The following is a 16,223-nucleotide window of genomic DNA, read 5'->3' as shown; positions in this document are numbered from 1 at the left end:
AACCTTTAGTATTCCTATTGTATTAATAGGAATACTAAAGGCTGCTAGCCTATTGTAGGCTATCAGCCTTTCGTTGTTAGATTTACAAAGAAAAAAAAAGGTCACAAATTAACGAAATGTGTGATAGTGATAAACAAAAAACAGGAAAGAAAATATCCCATAATTCCTACGTTACGTGTTTTTACCACACATTCTTGTAGCACTACAGCCGACAAGACATTAAGTGCAACAAAAATCTTTCGTAATTGAAATTTTATTATCTGTTAGCAGATGATTCAGTTTAATTATTAATAATAAAGCCCCATCTGATTCGTTCTAATGCCTGAGATTTTGGTACTGATTTCTGTTCACCGACTCGGGCGTTATTAGCGAGTGAGTAAGCACATCACATAGCGCCTCACGAACATCAACCCTCAAAATTGTTGATGTTCGTTTTATTTTACTTATTGTTCAAGATAAAAGTGATTTCAGTTCGTCACATTAATACCATTAAAACGTGACGAGTTGATTTTTCCTTTTTCTGTTGGCATTGATTTGATAGGTTGTTTTCCATTTTTTGCTTTTATGAGCGCCTGTGACGACACTTCCGTTGACGTTATCACGTGACATTACGATCGTCCTGTAAAAACATGTACCTGAATGGCAGCGTAACTGACTTAATATAGTTAAGTCAAGCTAACCCAAGATTCCTTTCCCAAGCAATGGACATGGGGGGGTGGAGAAGAAAAATAAACGATTTGAAACTATGTTACAGTATGCATTTTACAAATGCATGTTTGACTGCATGAAATGGATTGAAATATTAAAATCAATCTAGATTTTTAATTGTCTAAAACTGCCCTCGAGCATGTCAGTATGATATAAGCGTTCGTGTCTGTTTGCTAACAATTCCCACATTATTATTCTAATCAATAATTATGATTGGTTAGAACAAGGTGAATATTTTAATATTCAGTTTAATTATCTATACAATGAATTATTCACTTTTCCATCTAGTCTAGTTTGTTCGTTTGTAATCTCAAATCGTCTGCTCAACTCGGCCCTCCCAAGATTAAATCCTGATGCGCCACTGCACTGGATATTTTAAAAAATATTTCATAAATACAGAGATTTGCAATAACTCATTGCATGCCAATTACCATCTACTTTATCTGTTAACCCGCTTTCTTTTGGCATAGGATTACACCAAATATTTGCATAAGAATATTCAATATTTTATTATCCCTACAGTATTCCAAATCCGAACGTTTATTTTTTTTTTTCTCTTTGAAATTATTTTTTCTTCGTTAGCGTTTCTGTTGTTTATTTTTAGTTCTTGGAAATTGTCAGCGTTCTTGATGTTCCCAGCAATCAAGCTGGAAACATCAAGAAGTTGTTGTTCTTGTATCAGTAAATGATATTTTCTTGAAACCTTCTATTGTCTCGTTTGGCTAGCATGCAGTTACAGGAAGTAAGTAATTTTCCTGTTTTTTCACCTCGAGTTTCCAAATGTGTTATATACATGAAATCGATTCTACTATTACCGCATATACACATATTCCGTATCACTTGCCCAGTAATCCAAACATCTGTCACTGCTTTAAACAAGATGGATTTCCAAATGAGCACATACTATCTATCAGACTATGACCTTTAACGATTTTCAAAGGCATTGTAACAAAAACATATATTGTTATAAAACTTAGTCCTTATAAGGACTGGCTTAAAGGGGCGAAGCAAGAATGCTTTTCATATTCCCCGTTATCTGTAGCGGACAGTGTAGGGATAAGGTTATTGAGCTATTATTAAAGCTCTGATCATGGCAGGAGGGTAACAGCAATAGCCGAACCTTAGTTAGAGCTTCATTAGCTACAGCATTGCTATCCATTACCCTCCAAGGGTATTGGATTGAATGAATCAATCAGCAATCACCGCATCTCACGGTCGATTGAATCACTATTTATTCCTGTTATATATATATATATATATATATATATATATATATATATATATATATAAAACTCATCCATTTGATGCATTCATATATATTTGAAGTTAATAAAATAAAAAGGTGTTTTATGAATTTCGAGATATTTTTAAACTTTCTGTTAGAAAGTGTCTAAAAAAAGCAAAACATAGACATAAAAATTAATTATTAGTTATTATATAATTAATTTTGTAATTAAATTTTAAATCTTGTGGTTCATAGTACATAAAGTACAGATTGCCCAGAGAGCTTAGTTGGAATTAGTATCAATTTCTACATCTTTACAAAATTTAAGTCTTTCTGATTTTCTGATCTCCACTTATCCCTGTAGCTAAATAACCCAATTGCAGTAGGCGTGAGTTTTTCAAAATATTTCCATAAGTAGTCACTTTAGCAGATATAAAAATAATGCGTTTCAATGTAATTTATAATATATTGTTTCCGCTTCCAATTCCATCAGGATTTATTACACCATTTGACATCTGCCACCTACTCAACGTTTTCTAACATTCTGGCGCATAATAACACTTCCGTAGGTAACAAATGTCAACCGGAACAAGTACTCTTAATTCTGCTTTGTTAAAACGATGCAATCTCATTGCACGTCTGACAGTAAAATAGAAATCTGAAACACGACTTGTAGATATTCAATTAAGCTGTCTCGCTGTCACTTTGATTTAGTTAATATTTCATTTGATGCATTATTGTCCGTAGTGGTAATGTCCTGTTGTCCCATTTATACAGTTGGCGCTGTAATTAACAAAAGGGACGCGATACATTATATTCTGTGCGCTTGTTTACGTTCGCTTGATGATGATATCGTTCACTACTAGTATTGCCATGAAGAGGACTCATCAATTGACGGTACTGACTTTGTAACTCATTCACCGAATAAGTACTTTTCTAGTTGTATGAAAGCCTGCAGGGGTTTTCATCCCACAAAACAGTCAAATCTAGAGCAGCAACATCAGATTAGCAAATCCATAGTTGCTTCGGCTCTGATTCAAACCAATAAGCAACAACAACAACAAAGTACAAATTTATGAATAATAGACGTACTACAGCAAGGATCACTACTAAAGTACATTTTTGTATATTTAACAAACTTTTTTCCTTCTTGAATTTTTAAAAATTATTGCTAGTCAATTCCCCCCACCCGCAATACCAATATTTATTGTTAGAATTCTCTACAAGAAGATAATAACTAAGTACTGTTTAATAACTCATTAAACAGTACTGGCTTTACGAGTTTGCCGGGGTGCCCTGTAGTTTTGTTAAGATCGATGAAACAAATGACATTGAGTGGGGCCCTCTGGTGCTATTTCAACATATATGCCTGATTGTTCACTACACTAGCGATATTATTTAGTTGAAAGCAACCTTTGGCTTTTTTTGGTTGCATATCGTACTTCAGTCCCTCAAGTACTATCAACATTCATTTTCATTAATAAATTACAAATCTTTACTTCTCATATTTTCGAAAACGTAATTTTTTAATAAGAATAATAATTTAGTATCTTATTATTCTGATGCAAAAGGATGCATTCTTAATGAATAAACACAGCACGAAGTCAACCTCATAAGCTAGTGCTTAAATGACAGTAATCCTCTCGGGTTAAGGCTCTTTGTTTTTGTTCAAATGCCGTTAAGTAAACGAAAATTAGGTCAGCCCATTAGAGGAATCAAAGGAATGTTGTTTATGGATACAAGCCACTCATACTGCCTGAACTGCTCCAAGTATCAAACTTGATGGGGTCACTATGGACGATTATCGATAATATAAATCTATTCTATTCTATACTAATATATAAATCTATTCTATACTAACATACAGCAAATCTATCTAGAGCATACATAATAACTATTTTTTGATGCATTATGAAATATACAATAAAAGAACATTCCATTAATATACACATTATTGACATTTGACATTTATTCTTTAAGGGCGAAGCAAAATGCTTTTCATATTCCCCGCTATCTGTCGTGGATTAGAGTGAGGGTAAAATTTACGAGCAGTTTGCTCGCCCTGAATGGGCATGGAGATTATGTATCGCTATTGGAGGCTAATATAGTTTTTGGTCTTCTATATTTGAATATGTCCGTTGGCTCGTATGCTGCAGCTTGTTGAACCAAATCGTTGGGATATGTGGACGTCTTTAGAAAAAATTTGGAAGCTAAGGATTGTAGATAAGAGAGAATATAGGGAATATTTGTGTCTCTGTGGAGTTGGCTGTTTCTAACATACCACGGGGCGTTCAAAATCATTCTCAAGCACTTGTTCTGCACTCGCTGTATCTTAATAATGTTAGTATTAGAGGTGTGGCTCCAGGCTGGAGAGGCATAGGTGATTATAGGACGAATCGTCATCTGGTATAGCTGCAATTTGATTCTGTTGCTGAGTTTGCTATTTCTATTAAATAGCGGGTAGATCTGCGCTATGGCTTTAGATGCTTTTGCGCATGCAGACTTGATGTGTTAGTTGAAAGATAGCTTTTTGTCGAGAATCACACCCAGGTAATTTGTTTCTTTCTGCCAGGGAATTTTAGTATTGAATAGAAACACATCTCCTGAAGGAGACATTGGCCTTTTTGAGAAAAGAACCGCTGAGCTTTTCAGGGGGGTTGACTTCCAATCTCCACTTGGAGAACCAACCCTCCAGCTGTAGAAGATTTTCTTGAAGCTTTCTGGTAACGAAGTGGGGTCTGAGAGATCTGGTCAGTATTGCCGTATCGTCCACATACAGTGCTAAAATGGAAGTCATCGGATTGTGTGGGATGTCTGACATGTATACAGAAAACAGCAATGGAGCCAGTAGAGATCCCTGCGGCACTCCAGCAAAGATATGGCGCTGGGACGATGTAGAACCGTTAATTTTAACTTGCATTGATCTATTCTGAAGATATGAACGGATTCGATGAACCATTTTAGTGAGATACCGGCTGAGATAAGTTTGTGTAGGAGTCCAAAATGCCAGATTTTGTCAAATGCTTTAGATAGGTCTAGGAATACAGCTCCTGTGCACTGGCGCCAGTTGTAGCTGGCGGTGATATATTCCACAATTCTGTGGATTTGCTGGGTAGTACTATGGTGTTGTCGAAAACCAAACTGTTCTTTAGGGAGGATGTTTAGGTCATTTACTGAGGTTTGGAGTCGTGAGAGGATGACCTCTGCAACCTTACCCAGATTGGAGATGAGACTGATTGGACGATAATTCTGCGGTAAGTGTGGGTCTTTGCCTGGCTTATGTATAGGAATCACATCAGCCATTTTCCAGGTGGAAGGAAAATAGTGAAGTCTTAAGATTGCATTTATTATACTGGTCAGATACACTATAGCTTTTCGAGGCAGCAGCTTGATCACCCTGTTTGAGATGCTGTCTGGTCCAGGAGCTTTATTGTTCTTAAGTTTTTTAATAATATCATAAACATCATATAATTCAACAGGTGATGCGGGTGCAATATGATCAGCACTGGTATCTGGGAGGTTTAGTGCATGCCTAACCTGTCTGTGGATTTTGTACAGATGATTGAAATCAATGTTGTTATAAGAAGGTTTGCACTGATCCTCAAGATTTTTAAGTATGGCTTCTGCCTTATCTGCATCTGTGTGGACTAGGCCCTGGTTTGAGATTATAGGGGGGAGGGATCTGTTTTTATTTTTGATATTTCTCAGTAGGCCCCAGATAGAGTGATCAATAGGTGAAATAGAGGACAACTTTTTATCCCAAACTTCGTTTCTGTGTGTTTTAAGTGCATCTCTTACTGCTCCATTAAATCTGTTAAGCACTGTCTTATCCTGAGGTGCGCGAGTGTTATGAAATCTCTTCCTAGCTCTGCTCTTCTCTCTGATCAGGTCCATAATGTCCTCAGGCAAACGATCAGGCTTGGGAACAGGTTTCTGGAAGGTTGCAACCATTATAGCGGATTTAATCTGTTGGGTGAGGCTAGTCACTGCAGATTCCACATCTTCTGGTGTGCATATGTGAGGGACGGGTCCTATTTGATCCAGAAGTGCTTTAGACAATCTCTCCCAAATTTTGCCTGAATGAGAAGGAGGGGACAGGCATTCTTGTTCTCCCAACTGCAGTAGAATTGGGTTGTGATCCGACAACAGCTCGTTTAGTGATGTAAGGCTGTACTGTAGTTTAATGTCTTGCAGGATGGCTATATCCAGGATATCAGCAGTGCCAGATGTACTGAGATGAGTTGGTTCGGTAGGTCCAGCCACAACAGCATGGTTTAATCCTGTTTATCTAGAAAGGATGCGAACATTTTTGTTAGTAGATTTACTGTTCCAAGCAGGATGCTTTGCATTGAGGTCTACAGCAAGGATGACCGGTCCTTTTACTGCAAGGATGGCATCCAGATCTGAGGTCAATAATGTCTTTAATGGAGGGTTGTATGTAGAAAAAATTTTGAGGTTTCCAATCGAGTTTGTGAGAACATTGATTCCTGTGATTTCGAGGTTAGTGGTAGTAGGGTTGGTTATTGAGTGATGATTGATATAGTTTTTGATAAGGGTGGCTGTACCTCCACCTCTATACCCAAGCCTGTCGTTTCTGTAAATCTGATACCCTCTGATTTTCAGGGTGTCAGCAAGCCTCAGGTGAGTTTCATTGATTAGCAGTATATCTGGGTTGTATCTATTATTGAATTCCTGGATTTCTAACAGTTTGTTTTTTTATACCGTTGGCATTCCAACCGATAATCCTAAGAGAGTTTGGGACGATTTTTTTTCTATGCATCAGAGAGTGCAGATAATATGGATTGGGTTTGCTGTAGGAATCTTTATGTGACACTTAAGGATGGATTTGAGTTGCTGAAATCCTACAGCATGTTTGCAAGAGAAGAGGTGATAACAGCTGATAGATTTGAGTGTGGATTATTCCGGTTCTGGGTTTGTACTATCTGTTTGGAGCGGGCCACATCAGCATATGTTCTTACTTGATGTTGAAGATTCGTTTTATTAAGGGGCTCAGTTAATGATGGGCGAGCACCTGTTGTCATGTATTCACTCTTGGAGAACTGAGTAGCCTGAGCTTCAGGAACTCTCGCACTAGATGACGAGGTAGATTGATGACTTGGATCATTCCATCTATTTTTGGGGTGATGTATACACCCTCTATAATTAGCAGGGTGAGGACCCCCACAATTAGCGCACTTAGCCGGGGTGGATTTTGGCTTGGCGCAGGTGTTTGTGGGGTGATTCTTGCCACATTTTAGGCATTTGAACTGAGCTTTGCATAGCTTCTGGGCATGGCCAAATTTTTGGCATCGGTGGCACTGCCCAGAAGATGATTTCTTTCTCAATGGTTCTGGGGTGATTTTGAGTCCACAGATTGATTTTAAATTATAAATGTCTTTGTAAATGTTATGAATTTCTACTAAAACTAAAGGCATAGGTGTCTTATTTGATCTAAACATTCTAGTGACCTTTATGGGGGGTAGTTCCTGTAGGTTAAGGTCAGTAACTATTTCATCTGTGTCAATATCCTCGGAGACTCCTCGTAAGACTACTTTCAGATTTTTTTCGGAGGCAAGTGAAAATGTGTGATATTGGGTTCCTCTAGTGTCCAGTTCCTTTGTAAGATTTCTATAGTCAGCCACCGTGGTGGGCTGGATTCGTGTTCCCTCGTCTGCATTTTTAGCAGACGTGTAACGAATCTGTGAATTAGCCATGATGGTTCTGAGTGATGTCCATCTCTGCTTTTCCCTTAGGATAATCGGTGTCACCTTTTCATTGGGGGAAACAGAGGGATCTGAAGTGGGAACATCCTCGTCCATACCAACAACATTTGTTGACTCAGCAGCAAGAATTTTTCTCTTCTTACGTGCGTGGGTTTCTTCTTGATCAGAAGGATTAGAGGTAGAGACAACTAGATTGAGTTTTTCCTCCATTTGAGGGGAGTCTTCATTTTCCTCAACATCGACTTCAGGTGAGGAATACAAATTTAAGTAGCCGGGCCAATCCCGTTCAAACTTTTTGAGGAGCTTTTTAATGAAACTGAGTGCTAGCTTTTTATCGAGTGACTCGATAATAGTGTCGGGGTCAATCATGCTGGCAGGCCATGTCAGCTTGAACTTCTTTTGGAGTTTATCAATGAGTTCAAGAGCTGGCTCTTTATCGAGCAAATCAGTGAATACGTCTAGGTCAGGTACGCTCATATCGGTTTAACTGCGTATGTGCGTTAATAAAATATCCCGCAGGTCTGAAGACCTGCCAGCAGAAATTTTTGTAAAATATCCCGCAGTCGCAAAGGACTGCCAGCAACATCAAGCATAGGCTTGTCAACCAGTAATAAGATGTTAAAATACAACAACAATGCGATACTAATGGTAGTAGGCCTAGCGTATCGCCTTTGTGAAGTCAGTTGACTTACCTGGATAAACCAGTATGGAAAATAAAATGCCTGTTTATGGCAGCAAGCAAATAACTGATATTACTAATGAATAAGCATAAATCTCTAAAAACTTATCAGTCAAATTCACAATTCACCATCAATAATACACGATATACACGACACAAAACACTAACACGCGAGCCGCCATCTTAATCCATTCACCTAATTAACAACACAATGACTCTGGAAAATGTTCGACCAATACACATTACTCCTGGATAAAATTTATATGAATCTATTTTATAATAATTAAAAATTAGAATATCCTTAAAAGGAAAATTAAAATATTTGAAATTGAATTTTAAGATAGATGTTTAACGAAATTGCAAATTATATTATACTTGACAAAATATTATATTCTTATTTTAATTCTTTAACTAATCAAATAAACGTTTGAGCGTTGGTTATCTTCACAAATACTGTTGCCTTGACATTGTTTCTGTATCCCATAATACAGAGTAGGCATCAGTGGCGGCCGGTGAAAATTTTAAGTGGGGGTGCTGCATATATATATATATATATATATATATATATATATATATATATATATATTAAAAAAAATCTAATCAGTAACGAATTTATTAATAAATAAATTTACATATTAAAAATTGCTTTATTAAAAATCTCACCACGAACAAATACCAATAATAAAAGTTTCGTATCAACAGCAATGACAAGCGCAAACGAATATCGGCGTTAGATCGCAGTGCATTTGTTTCGTGTAAGGATAATTGAAAAAATATAATTATTTTCATATTTTCAACAGTGACACTCGTCATAATTCAGCCTTGTATCTATAATAAATAAATAATTATATGTTAGTTCAACAAAATAAAATAAGATTTACAAAAAATAGTTCACCAGGCATACACATCAATAATAAACGTTTCATATCTCACAGAAATAAGGCGCGTAAGCTTACTAAAAATGCACTGCCGTTTGATCAGTTACAGTTGGGAATGACGCAATGTGCAATGACAAGAGCAAATGAATATCGGCGTTAGATCGCAGTGCATTTGTTTCGTAATCTAAAGCGTTAATCGAACAATTCCAATTATTAAGTATTCAATCAATGTCGAAACATAAGCTGTAACCTTTAACATGTTGTATTGTATTTATATGATGTTGTAAGCATTGTTATTATTTATAAACACAAACAAAATTTAAATTTTTCATTTTTTCCTTGGGGGTGCTGCAGTGTCGCAGTGCTTATGTACGGGCCGCCACTGATATGCATAAAAGTTGAAACCTGTCTAAGTAATGACCTGTTCCCATAATGCACAGCAATATACACGTTCGAAAGGAAATGGTTTGTATTACGGGATACTGAGGCAACTTTTTGAAGTATCTTCAAAACATCGACCAGTTTTGAAGATACTTCACGTGAAAGCTTTTCTTACGACTGGCTAAAGAATAAAATAAGAATATTATTTATTCTTCAGTATAATATATATTAAAATTTATCCTTTTAAATTTTTAAATAATGTTCATAAAATAATTAAATTTAAATTATTTGAATTTTGCTAAATTTTAAAAGTATGTTAAATTTATAAATAAAAACACTAAGTTACGCACTTCATCCCTCCTGGAACAGCAGAAGCACAAATAAAAATGGCCATATCCTCTTCAGCTACACAGGATTAAACAACGCTATCGTAACAGGACCCACCGAACCAACCCACCACAGCCGACATCCTAGACATCGTACACAACATCAAATATCAGTACAGTATTCAAGCACTAAACGAATTATCATCAGATCACAACCCAATCCTACTTCACTTAGGGAACAAAGACCAGTCACCCCCTCCCCCAAACCTCCATTGTCTGGGAGAAACTTAGGAAAGTGCTACCAGAACACATTGGCCCGGTTCTCCATATAAAAGCCAAGGAAGAAATAGACATGGCAATAAAGAACCTCACCAATCAAATCAATAAAGCCATAACAGCAGCCACAGTATCCACGATTACCCACAAACAAAATCGTCTCCCGGAAGAAATCACCTACTTAATAAGGGAAAAAAACAGACAAAGAAAAAGATACCACAACACACGTGCTCCCCAGGACAAAACAGCCCTTAACAGACTAAACAGTCTGTCCGAGAAGCTCTCCAGAACCACAGGAATCAACAATGGGACAACAAGCTCACCTCCATCTCCGCAGCAGATTATTCCATATGGAAATTCCTAAACCTCAGGAACAAGAACAAATCCCCCCCCCCTCTGCAAGCAGAACAACACCTTGCATACACAGATGCTGACAAAGCCGAAGCCATAGCAAGAAACCTAGAGAAACAATGCAGTCCTGCATATGACAGCCTGAACATTAGCCGTGTGCAAAAGATTCATCGTAAAGTCAGGTTCACAGTAATTCGTCGGGATGTCAATCCAAGCCCTATAATGCCTACCTCACCTACCAAAATAATCGGCATCATCAACCATCTCAAGATCAAAAAAGTCCCAGGTTCTGACGGCATCACTAACAAAGTCATCAAGGCACTACCATGCAAAGCCATAGCACATCTGACAAACATCATAAACTCCATCCTCAAATTACAGCACTTCCTCCAGTCATGGAAAATAGCTGACCATCCCAATTCACAAACCAGGCAAAGACCCACACCTACCTGAAAATTACCGTCCCATCAGCCTGCTATCCAATTTAGGAAAAATAGCTGAGAAAATCATCCTCATCAGACTCCAAGTTTATGTCAACCAACTAAATATCATTCCACAAGAACAATTTGGCTTCCGTCAAAATCACAGCACCACCCAACAGATACATAGACTGGTAGAATACATCACCACAGGATTTAATTGGAATCAGCACACTGGAGCCATTTTCCTAGACATCCTAAAGGCTTTCGATAAGATCTGGCACCAAGGCCTCCTCTACAAACTTATCATCGCAAACCTTCCACTAAACATGATACACCTGATCAAATCATACCTCTCAAACAGGAGGATGCAAGTCAAAATCAATGAAACAGTCTCAACCCAACGGAAAATCCTCGCTGGAGTTCCTCAAGGATCACTGCTAGCCCCGATCCTGTTCAACATCTATATGGCAGACATCCCTCAAATTCCTCTCACATCCACCATCGCCTTTTATGCAGATGACACGGCTATACGAGCCAGATCCCGCAAATCACATCTCGTAACCAAAAAACTACAAGACACCATCCTGAATCTAGAAAAAATGGTTTATAGACTGGTGACTACAATTAAACCCCCAGAAAAGCACAACGATACTCTTCACAAGAAGACGAGCATCCCCCAAAGGAGACATCACCCTGTTTAACTCTAAAATTCCCTGGAAAACTGAAGCAAAATACCTAAGAATACTTCTCGATAAACGATTATGCTTCAACAGCCACATCAAGAGCACATGCACCAAAGCTTCAAAAGTTAGCGCCCAGCTATACCCCTTGATCAACAGACACAGCAAACTAAGCTCAAGAAACAAAATTCTACTGTACAAGACAGTGATCCGTCCCACAATTATGTACGCCTCCCCAGCCTGGAGCCATACCGCCAAGACAAACATCCTCAAGCTGCAAAGACTACAGAACAAGTGCCCGCGAATGATACTGGACGCCCCGTTGTTCATCAGGAACGCCCAGATCCACCGGGACATAAATATCCCCTACATCTCTCTCCACTACTACGCTCCCTAGCAGAAAAATTCTTTATGAAGACATCTACGCATCCAAACCTACTAATACAACAAGCCGGAAACTATGACGTTAATGACCACTGGAAACATAAAAGACCGAAAGCCCTCCTAACACTCAACGACGAGTAACCACTTCTGCCCACTCAGGGCGAGCTAAAATAGCTCACAAATCTCTCCCATCACTGCTCCCGAAACAGACAACAGGGAATATGAAAAGCGTCAGGCTTCACCCTCTGCGCCATACATGTCCTGCGTCCTGCACTTCATAAAGAGCTAGAGATGAAGAGGTCGACCGTGAGATGCGGTTATTAATAGCCTTGGAGGGTAATGAATGGCAATGCTGTAGCCAATGAAGTTCTGAGGCTCGGCTATTGCTGTTACCCTCCTGCCATGATCAGAGCTTTAATAGCTCAATAACATCTTATCCCTACACTGTCCTCTACAGATAACGGGGAAGATGAAAAGCATTCTTGCTTCGCCCCTTTAAGCCAGTTCTTATAAGGACTATTTAGCTTAGCACTTCATAAATAAATATATAAATTTTCATTAATAATTAACATTTGTAAGCTGTCTTCTTTGTTGGTTATGAATAATTAACTTTATCATCAATCCGTAATTGTATCCGCTTTAGAACAGAAGCAATTTAAATGAAAGTGAGGGGGCTGGTCACTTGAAAAATGTAATATTTCTGTAAAGGGCATCGCACACTAAACGTAAAAACAAAACGAATTATTTGCATTGAATGCTAAGGTTATGTCGATACGAATATTGTACCTGAAGTAGGCAATTTGGTTTTTTTTGCAAGAAATCGCTAAGTTCCCATTGTTTTATTCAAAACGGAACATTATTTACAAATAATGTATGGATTAGACCTCTTTTTGCTTATTTTATTAGAAAAAATTAAATTATTGATTTCAAATGCTTCAACTTCTAGATTTTTTTTTCCCTTCTCAAAAAATGGGGGAATATGAAAGCGGAGAATAGTGATACCAGATGAATAGATCCATTACCCTATCACCTGGCTTCTCCTGCTGATCATGAATTATTCTCGCTTTCATTTCTTTGATCTCAACAATACCTGGTGCTGACATCTGGTAGCTATTATGTTCATGCGTGACGTCATAGGCGCCGAATGGTTTCTGAAGTGTGATTAAAGGAAGCAAATACACGACATAGATGAGTTTAAAAAGTTTAATACCTTTTATACAAGCACAGCACCGCTATTTCATAAGGTTGTCAGTAAAATAATAGCTTAATTTTTTAAATGAGAATGAGTTCTTTAGCAGTAAAAGTAATTAAATGGTTCTTCATATACTACAGCAAGGACTTAGTAATGATAACAGGAAGCTATGACATCCAGTTTAAGCAGACGACGGAAAAATAAATAACTACGAGGCAGACGATAAATATCAACAAAAACTCAGTTGATTTAGCAGAAGAGAGAAAGAAAAAAAAAAACAGAAAATAAAGATATTTTGTCATATCAAGATAGGCGGAAGATTAAAAAAAAATAGAGTAAAGTACTTTTAAGCCTATTCAACCAAAGGTTAATCTAAGTAAGGGTTGTTTGCGAAGTGTGCGTACCATATTACGAAAAGCGCCACAGCTGGTGGATGTATCAGGTCAACGAAGCCTAAACGGACACTCGGAAAACGGCAGATATGACAGTTTATGTCAGAAACAGTTCATTGCTCATGACGGTGATGCACCCACGTAGTGAGTTGTTATTCGGAAAGGCGAGTAGTTTATCGAGTGCTTCATTTAGAGAGGCTCTGGGACGTTGGACTAAAGTGAGGTGCATTTTATAATCCCATTCTTAAATGAGCAAGTTGTTTCGTGTATGTCGTAAGAGATAATTAAATTTTATTCACTTAAACGTTTAATAGAACAATGAATAGCGCTCACTTACATAATACAGGTACGAAAATCTTCCCTAACTTGTTGAATTCAAATAGGAGATTATGGCTAACGGTACCACAGTCTGTCTCAACGAAAGCTTGTAAGAAAAGATGCAGAATTTAATTTGGCGATTTGACACGACAATTATCCTTACAAAGATGGTTATGATGGGGTACGAACCAAATCCTATTGTGAATAATAATGCTTATTGTGCACGATGCGTTCTTGTTCTGCAAACTCACGTCTGTCTTAATTTACAGCTGATGACGACATGGAAAAGAGCGTGTCGGTGCTTCTGGATGGCGACGAGTATGATCTTGTTTTCTTCGATGACCCGATCCCTTCCGAAATTACGGTAAGTGAATGTTTTTACTTTCCTTCTATGTAGGACAATTTATGACTATTTGATTAATAATCTCATTTAAATATATTTTAGGTCGGCAGCAGTTGATTACATCAGCGGTAATTCCAAATTAAAGGTCAACGAAGCCTAAACGGACACTCGGAAAATGGCAGATATGACAGTTTATGTCAGAAACAGTTCATTGCTCATGACGGTGATGCACCCACGTAGTGAGTTGTTATTCGGAAAGGCGAGTAGTTTATCGAGTGCTTCATTTAGAGAGGCTCTGAGACGTTGGACTAAAGTGAGGTGCATTTTATAATCTCATTCAAATTAAATCAATAGATCAAACCAATCTTACCGTGGGTTGTCTGTTGGTACTTATGACGAAACTGGGAATACTGGAAAGCATGACAAGATTATATTAATTTATAAAGCCTTTCTAAAATAAAGAATAGAAGGCTGAGGATTTAAATAATCTAGGGAGAAAGAGAATAAGGTCTTACTGTCCGAATACAGGGATGCGTTTCTTGTAGTTGGACAACTGGAGAGATTCCTTGGATTAAAAAAAAAAGAATAAAAGATTTGGGGTATCGGGAAGAATTATTACTACATGTTGGGAAGATAAATTGGAGGCTGAGCGATCAGAATGGTAGATAAGATACGAGGGCCTGATATTGATGGATCAGCTCTTTGACTTCAAGAGATCCCGAAGAAAATTTATAGCGTATCTAATGTTCCTTTCGGGGCACTCCATCAGCTTTCAGCCTCTTGAAAACATTACAACAATAACTATTTCCACTCTCCCTCTTATCGTTAAGTTACCACCTAATCAAACTCTCACCTTCCTCTATTTACCCAAACAGGGTACACGGTTTCTAATCCTCTCATTAATCCAGGGGTAATGACCCCCCCCCCCATACACAAGGAAGGAAGGGAAGAGAGAGATGCGAAATTACCCTTTCCAACGCTAATTGTGGCCATTTTTTCATCCACCTCTTCTCTATTCATTCTTCTCTTCTGTCTTGCCTTCCTTTTAACAGCCGAATACAAGGTATGACACATCGTTCTGTTTTTATTAAATGGTTTAATCTAGCATTAGGGGTTGCCACTCTGATATTACCAGTTACATATTCGGAGAGTTTGGATTCTTGAACTTACACCTCTTTTAAATGTGGTTTTTAAACCACTTCGTCGATTATTTCAAATAATGACACTGTTATAAAAGGCTGAAAGAGTCTTACTTATTTTAAGAATGCTTTATTAATAGTATTAATAAAATATATGATAAATTAATAATTCATTAATTAATAAATTGTATACGGTGTATAAATAAAAGTTATTTTTGTTTTATGTATTATTTCTTTCTCCCAGTGAGGCAAATGCACACCACTGTCGTTAAACATACCAGCTCTTCGCACCTTCGGTGTTGCCGGTATGGCGAAGCACAAGTTAAGTGGTGGTGGTTGGCTGGAGGCAGAGCAGTAATAGGAAAATGCAGTGGCTGTGCCGGCATCCCGGGTTCTAAGGTGATTGAGGCCAAGATCATTATCGACGCTTCAAGTAGCAAAGTTAACGACCTGAATTAAAGAAATAGCGAGGAGCCGATGTGAGAACATCAAAATTTCCCTCTGAGCTTCATTAACTTTCTGCTCTTCATGCAGATTATCCGACACGACATGAACTGAAGTGAGAGAGAGAGAGAGAGAGAGAGATGAATATCGACTGCAGTAGCATTCATACTATGAAAGCATAACTTTGTTTCCCGTCTTAGAACTAAAACTGTACTTTTTTTTGTAGATATATAATTTAATTTGCATTATACCTGAATATTAATGACGTATAATAATAATAAAAAACCTTAGTGGATATTCGTAGCGAAATAAGAATTTTAAAGAACTTCTATTCAATAAAAATGCTGCATACTAAATGATCA

The 16,223-nt window shown here is 37.7% G+C and overlaps 1 protein-coding gene across 1 annotated transcript in view; it reads left to right on the top strand.

Moving 5' to 3' along the window:
- Positions 1 to 16,223, top strand: part of LOC150103121 (uncharacterized) — an 88,121-nt gene that overhangs the window by 59,514 nt on the left and 12,384 nt on the right. Inside the window, exon 2 of the mRNA XM_090398230.1 lies at positions 14,205 to 14,299. Within this exon, the coding sequence (XP_090254356.1) occupies positions 14,205 to 14,299 (95 nt within the window). The remainder of the gene's footprint in view (positions 1 to 14,204; positions 14,300 to 16,223) is intronic.

This window comes from Typopeltis vanoorti, chromosome 9 (assembly GCF_054136105.1).
Source record: "Typopeltis vanoorti isolate ZY-2024b chromosome 9, IOZ_Tvanoo_1.0, whole genome shotgun sequence".
In the NCBI taxonomy this organism is placed as follows: domain Eukaryota; kingdom Metazoa; phylum Arthropoda; class Arachnida; order Uropygi; family Thelyphonidae; genus Typopeltis; species Typopeltis vanoorti.
Note: the sequence above shows the minus strand (reverse complement) of the source record. Positions and strands in the feature narration are given on the sequence as shown.